This window comes from Setaria italica, chromosome II (assembly GCF_000263155.2).
Source record: "Setaria italica strain Yugu1 chromosome II, Setaria_italica_v2.0, whole genome shotgun sequence".
Classification (NCBI taxonomy): Eukaryota; Viridiplantae; Streptophyta; class Magnoliopsida; order Poales; family Poaceae; genus Setaria; species Setaria italica.
The window spans coordinates 13,246,520-13,253,241 of record NC_028451.1 but is presented as its reverse complement, the minus strand read 5'-3'; the positions used below and the strand labels follow the sequence as shown (position 1 = coordinate 13,253,241).

Sequence of the window (6,722 nt, the reverse complement as noted above, 5' to 3'; positions counted from 1 at the left end):
TGGCCGACTCATTCTTGTTCCCTTGCCTTGTCCCTTGTCATGTTGGTGCAGTTGATGTTGTCCGACACCTTTGTGGGAGGTCTCAAGTGTGTATGTCGATGATGAGCTTGAGAGATCTCCCCCACACTTATGCTGGTACCTGGTGCTTTATTCAAACAAAAAGGTGGAAAGAAAAGAGGGACTCTGATGGTTCGAGAACCAAGGAATCTTACTTTATTCGAACTCAAATATTTTTGGGATTTTTTTATTTTATTTTCACCATGAGACTTAACTCAAGCAAGGCTAAATTAGAATTGCATCATCATAAGCAAAAGCTAAATTAGAATTGCATCATCATAAGCAAAAGAGGATATACTTATGGTGAACCCTTGAAGGGTGATATGTACCTCCTTCGTATGTTGTGCACATGAATCTGATGCCTTAGTTTATCTTCACATTTGAATTAAGCTTAACGACTTACCCGTTTGGATTTGAAGATTTTTCTACAGGGGTTAGTCCATATATACAACCAAGATCTATGGAAGCATTAACTCTAAGGTTCATAGCATTAACTCTATGGAAGATTTTCATTTAGGAAGCTTTTTTCGCGTTTTTTTGGCCATAAGCTATTTTAAGCTATTCCAAACAGGCCTAACGAGCTTTCGTGTGAACATGCTGTGCCTGATGGAATTGACCAACCCTCTGAAGGCAGTTCCAACCCTCCACCTCACCTGGTTTCCATAGCATTAAATGCTGTGCCATGTAGGAAAAAGTTGAGGTGGCAGAGAGGTAATGAAAAGAGATGTAAAAATATGAAGGAACCATATCTAATGCACGATTCGGTGTTAACATGATCTCCGACCAAGAAAACCAGGCGGGCGGTGTGTTGGGAGCAGGACGTTTCTTCTCCACCATTTTTGTGGGGCCCATCGTCTTTCTCGAAGCCACGCGCTGCAGGGAAGCCCGATGCCGCCGTCCCCCGGAGATCGCTTTTGTGCTCGCGCGACCTCGCTGCCGCCGCTGTAAGGAGCTCCTCCTCGCACCTCCCCGTAATCGCTTTACCATCTGCCATGTCATCTTTGTTACATGTTCCCCGATGCCACGCAAACATTCAGACCGAATCTCAACGCATAGATCAACGAACGATAAGTCGATAACTCTGGCGATACCTCACGCCCTGTGGTGCCAGAACAAAAGCAGCGACAGAGGCGTTCCTCGGAAGTGGAGACGCGCGCACGCAGTAGCTGGCGTGGTTCAGCATGGGGGTGAAAGGGGAGGGTAGGGACTCGGGGCTGGCCATTTATAGGCTACAAGGAGGTGGGGATGGTCGTGACTTTGGGACGGGTGTGGCGGGGATGGGCGGTCTCCGGCCAAATTCGCCCGGTGCATGCACCTAGACAGGGCTACGGCTCTGGGGAGGGGCGTAGAGGTCGGGAGCAGGCTTGGCTAGCGGGGTGGTCGTCGACTTGGACAAGGAGGCGTCACTGTGCAGGTTTGGGTAAGTATATTGGTGTCGTCTAATAGGCGGTCTCATGCATTGACACGTAATCTTGAGACGATTCAACAGGCAACTCGTACAATGGGTTGTCCTATAAGTTGTCTGATAGTGGTATATAATTCCTTAATTTGTGCATAAGAAAAATAAAATATTATGAGTTGTATGGCAACAATAACTTGTACAATGGTTGTTAAGTTGTCTCGTAGTCCTACAATTTAGCTCATGAGGTGGTTGTTTCGCGAAGCAACGACCTCTTTCTCTCTCCTCGCTCTCTCTCCTCCACATCATCAAAAATCCTACGTGGCACTGCATGAGACGACCTATGAGACTGCTGATGTGTAGCAATGTACTTGCTCTAAGGGAGCAGAGGGAGAAAGAAAGAAGGAAAAGGGGGGCTAGCAGGTGGGGCCCGGGTGGTCTGCGGGTGTGGGCGAAGGCGTCCTGGTGTCTGGCGCCTTCGATGCAAGTAGCTGGGGGAGTTGTGCCGGTCTGGCAGGGTTTTGGGCTGCAGTGGTGGGCTCGGCCTGGTAGGAGAAGCGGGGAGGAGCTACGGATGATGCTGGGCTGGCCGGGTGTGGGCTAACGGGGTTTAGCGGGCTGCGGCAGTTCTAGCCTAAGAAGAAGGGAGATGGGAGCCTATTTGGAGTTTGGATGAGGTGACGGTTTGGCTAGAAGCGGCCCGAGTTGTAGAAGAGATCTGGGCTAACTAAAAGGGTGGAAGGAGACAGTGTGGGCTGGGTTTAGATAGGAACATGGGCCCAAGGAGGTTTTGAGGTTTTTGAGATTTTTCAAAAAAATGACCGACTTAAAACTACTAAATCCTACTTGCAATTGACAACTCAAGCACAATTTTCACACAATAAACACTATGCACATGAAATGCAACACACATATTTTATAACCTACGATTCATTTATTTAATTTGGAGAATATTATTTATTTACAAATAATTTGATACACTTCCTAATTAATTCTAACAAAGTTTTAGAAAAAAATAAAAAACTTAGCAAATTTAAACTAGGGTGTTACAACCTACGGTTGAGGGTGCGTGTGTAGAATTTCACCCATTGAGCAATTTGTCATGGATCGGGTTTCGGGTTTTGCTCCACCCACACCAAACCCAACCCCATTGCGATCCCTAAATATGTGTTTGACAGAATATTGAGATAGTTTGGGATGGGTTCGACCCAGTTGGACCCATGTTTGGTTTAGAAATGAAGTGGGTTGGATCCATCCCTATAGGAAATATTCCTCTCAGATCCGAGTTGAGAAGGTCTGCCCAAATTGAGCAGACCCTCCCGACCCACTTCGACGCCGTGTCTACTCCGTCTGAGGCTGGGGCACTCGTTGTGAGGAGGCTCTCGGTGGAGGGCGGCGCATGTGAAGTGGACGCAGAGGCAGGCGATAGCAACCAGTAGGGGAAGCAGCTCAAGCTAGCAGGCGGAGGGGAAAAGGAGTAGGTGGAGGAGCGGGGAAACCTCCGGCAGGGGAAGCTCCTTCGATTACGAGGAAGAAGATGCTGGCCAGCTCTCCGACAATCAGGAAGAAGAGTCATCCAGGCCATGCGGCTAGCGCCCATGCCTCTCCAGCCACTTGAGGAGATGATAAAACTCCGAGTAGAAAAAAAGATAGGAAAAGAAAAAAAAGAGGACGACAAGTATAGCCCATAGATGACTTCTGGGGCCTGGTCATGGCGAAGGCTAATGGTGTCAGTGGCATCCATTCATCCCTTTCAATTCTTCTAACTAAACAAAAAATTAGGATGAATCCAACCCATTTAACCAAATATGAGATGGGTTGATCCTAAACGAAAAAAATAGGAAGGGAACCAACCCATCTCACTTAATCACTTAATCGCCAAACCAAACACATGTTCCAATTTGAGTTTTGAAAATCAAACTAATTTTTCACATAACAAAACTATGCAATCCATCTTGAATGCAACCAACAAGTATTTATATCCTATAATTGAGATCCTATGATTCATTTAATTTATATTGACAATAATTTTGTTTTCAAAAAGTTCAACACACTTCCTAATTAATTCTACTAAATTTTAGAAAAAATTAAAATCCTACCAAATTTAAAACTAGGACGTTACATATATCTAGCAGTACATTTAGATTATATGGTGCATTTATGTAAACTTATTAATACCATTTATCTAGAGAACGTATGAGGAACTTACAAGTTTATGTGGAGACCATGTAACAACTTATATAGTAATAATTAATCAATTTACGTAGTGACAAAGATATTTCATATAAGTAAAAACACCATGTATATATTATTTTTTAACTATATATTGACACACACGCGCACACTATTTCTAAACATATTTAACACATCCATGATGAGTCTAGTTTTTCTATACATCTAACATAAATTACTATAATTTGAAAATTATTTCTAAATATATTTTTGATAGACCTAATTTTTAAATTTTGTTGTAGAATGGGTGGTGGTAGAATTGAGAAGGGACACTCCTCTGAAAAGTTATTGCATTTTTAATAAAAATGTAAAGAAAAAATAAAATACGCATGGGCTGTGGTAGCCCAGTTAGCTCACTGGGCCGCAGCAAGCTGCCTAATATTGCCGTATCCCGACGTGAGCGTGACGGACCGCGCACCCATTTCGTTTCAACCAGAATCAGGCTCTGGTGAAGTTGTAAGCCGCCGCCACCGAGACGCCGCCGCCGCCGAGAAGTAAGTTGGTCTCCCAACTCTTTCCTCCGCCCTCCTCTTGACCACCCGCACTCTCTCACCATTCTAGTACAAGCTCCCGCTGCCGCAGCCGACACCCGCGCTCTCCCGCACCACTACCTGGTCACCCCGCTTCAGCCGCCTGCGTACTCCCGATCACATCGGAGGTAACGGCACACATCTTCCCCGATCTGCGTTCCGCAACGATCAACCTGAGGAGGAGGATCGCGGGGTAGCCAAACAGCCCACTGACAGATCCAGATCTATTTGTGCGTCCGATGACGCTGTAGATCTGTGAAGCAGCCCTCCTAAAACACCTCTTGTGCTTCACTATTGCTGCTTTCTAGTAGATCGTCTGCTTTTCTAATAATCGTTTAGTTTTTATTTTTTCCGACACTTCTATTTCAGGTCTACATACTTTTTTTGGGAAGCAAGAAGCCTGAGAAGTGGGGGAGACGAGGGCTGGAGTAGGCATGCAGGTGAGTGATTTTTTTTTTTTGCATTGTTTCTCATTTCACATATTCTTAATGTTCCTATGTAGTAACATACAGATGTTTATGCTTAATTGTCTAGGATACTCTCCATGCCAGAATCTGCAAGAGTGTTGTTGCAGTATCTATTAAAAAAAATGTATATACTGAGGGTACTGTTGTATTAGTTACTCCAAATTTTGCCTATATCATAGCAGATTCATATTATTTCAGAAAAAACAAAGATGTAACTGAAGTCACTGTTGTATTACCAAACACAAAGAAAGTGGTCCTTCAGCTAGGACGTGTGAAGCTTTTTCAGAATGTTGCTTGCATCCGATGCTTTAATCCCACACCAGGACAAGACTCTTGTCTGGAGGAATTGGTTGGCATGGATTTCTGTGAACAAATTCAAGAAAATGATAAAGTTTTTACATTCAGCGACAAAAACAACAAGAAGTTGTTGACTCCTGGCAGAATTATGTAGGTTTCCTAATCAAATCTGTTATTTTTTTTGCCTGACCTTATAATTCTAAAATGTTTTTCTGTGTCATCCAGCTTAATTGAAGATAAAACATTTGATCATAATTGTGCATCAGACCTATATTCATGTTGTGGAGCACCAGTAATTAATGAAGCCGGACAGTTTGTTGGCATGTGTACAAAATTAACCCATGGATATCTTACTGCGGTTAAGGCGAAGGAAGTAGCACAAATGATTGACAATGCTGAAAAAAGAACTCACACGGTAATATTGAAGCTAAAATATAAATTATAAAGTTGATGTTGCTAATCTTGCCTTTTGTCATTTTATGTAGACCATTGCAGATACCTTACAAAATTTGCGCCAGTGAAAGGGTAAAAACAAATGTTTGTGCTTCCTTTACTTTGTTTGCATGTTGAATGAGTTCATGACTCGCGTACATCTCTAATGCAGGTTCAGGTTCTCAGGAGGGCCTGGACGCAGATGTTTTCCCATCAACTCTTGGCCGTTGTGTTGAAGAATGGGGCAATGTCTTGAGAAGTTTTTCGGTGCAGAAGGTGTTGGCCTCCATACCGCACCTAAATTTGCAACATTAGGCTGTCCTTCTGATGGTATGGTCGCTCCAGGATCTTGTTTGGCACCACTGCATTTCAGGTTGCTGTGACTTTTTTGCTTCTTGCTTTTCACTAGATTGCTAAGCTGGATTTCGTTAGAATAGAGCTCTGTGGCTATTTGTAATGCATGTGTCCGAACTACTGGTGAGGCATGGCCGATGTGATGCAGAATAAGGAAATTTCTACTGTAGAATTGAGTAGTGTGTTTATTTGTAATGCATGTTTCCAAATTACTAATTTTGTGTATGTTCGTTCTTCGTTGCATTCCAGACTCCAGACGTAATCTGTACATAAGTGGTGAAAGACAGAATAAATTGAAACAAGATCTTGTAATCATCAGTGGTGTCATTTAAATGACAACAATTCTCGGATCCCATTCCGATGTGGCGGCTGTTTGGATACTTGCGGTTAAACTTTAACTATTTACTAATTAGGAGGACTAAACATAAGCTAACCCCTGAGTTAATTCGCGAGATGAATCTATTAAGCCTAATTAATCCATCATTAGCAAATGGTTAGTGTAGCACCACATTGTCAAATCATGGATTAATTAAGCTTAATAGATTTGTCTCGCGAATTAGCCTCGACTTGTGCAATTCGTTTTGTAATTAGCCTATATTTAATACTTCTAATTAGTATCCAAATATCGGATGTGATAGGGGCTAAAGTTTAGCCAAGGAAACAAACACCCCCGTAGTTTATTCCACTGCAAGTTTGGGTGGATCCTTTGGTTGGCACTGGATCTCCTTTGCCAAGTGAGGATGCACAATGACCATGTGAGTTGGTGTTGGCACTGGATCTCCTTTGCCAAGTGAGGATGCACAATGACCATGTGAGTTGGTTTCGGCCTGGATGTCTTATTGTCTGTGCGAGCAAGTTATGCCTTGCTTTTTCACCAGAGGGCCAAATCGGCTTGCCAAGCAGGCCTCTCATTATTTTCGCCAAAGGATCACCGCGCTCGAAGCTTGTACCCTA

General features: G+C 43.4%; 1 protein-coding gene across 5 annotated transcripts; it reads left to right on the top strand.

The window, feature by feature from the left end:
* The first annotated feature begins 4,095 nt into the window (after window positions 1-4,095).
* LOC101782752 lies at window positions 4,096-6,083 on the top strand. Of its 5 annotated transcripts, none has more exons than XR_001163246.3 (6): window positions 4,096-4,182; window positions 4,588-4,658; window positions 4,753-5,132; window positions 5,208-5,397; window positions 5,468-5,507; window positions 5,587-6,083. XR_001163246.3 is itself a non-coding variant. In XM_004956042.4 (5 exons), exons 1-4 carry the CDS (start codon window positions 4,653-4,655, stop codon window positions 5,501-5,503), a joined length of 612 nt encoding a protein of 203 aa, XP_004956099.1. In that variant the 5' UTR covers window positions 4,121-4,652; the 3' UTR covers window positions 5,504-5,507; window positions 5,587-6,083. The 5 variants fall into 5 exon arrangements, 1 of the variants encoding a protein (XP_004956099.1); XR_001163245.3 differs by having other exon boundaries at window positions 4,119-4,346; XR_002676242.1 differs by having other exon boundaries at window positions 4,121-4,658; window positions 4,753-4,809; window positions 4,884-5,132.
* The last annotated feature ends 639 nt before the right edge of the window (window positions 6,084-6,722 follow it).

Coding starts and splice junctions, on each gene's coding strand:
- LOC101782752 (XM_004956042.4), top strand. Junction 5,133..5,207: donor TTGACTCCTGGCAGAATTAT/GTAGGTTTCCTA, acceptor TGTGTCATCCAG/CTTAATTGAAGATAAAACAT. Junction 5,398..5,467: donor CTGAAAAAAGAACTCACACG/GTAATATTGAAG, acceptor CATTTTATGTAG/ACCATTGCAGATACCTTACA.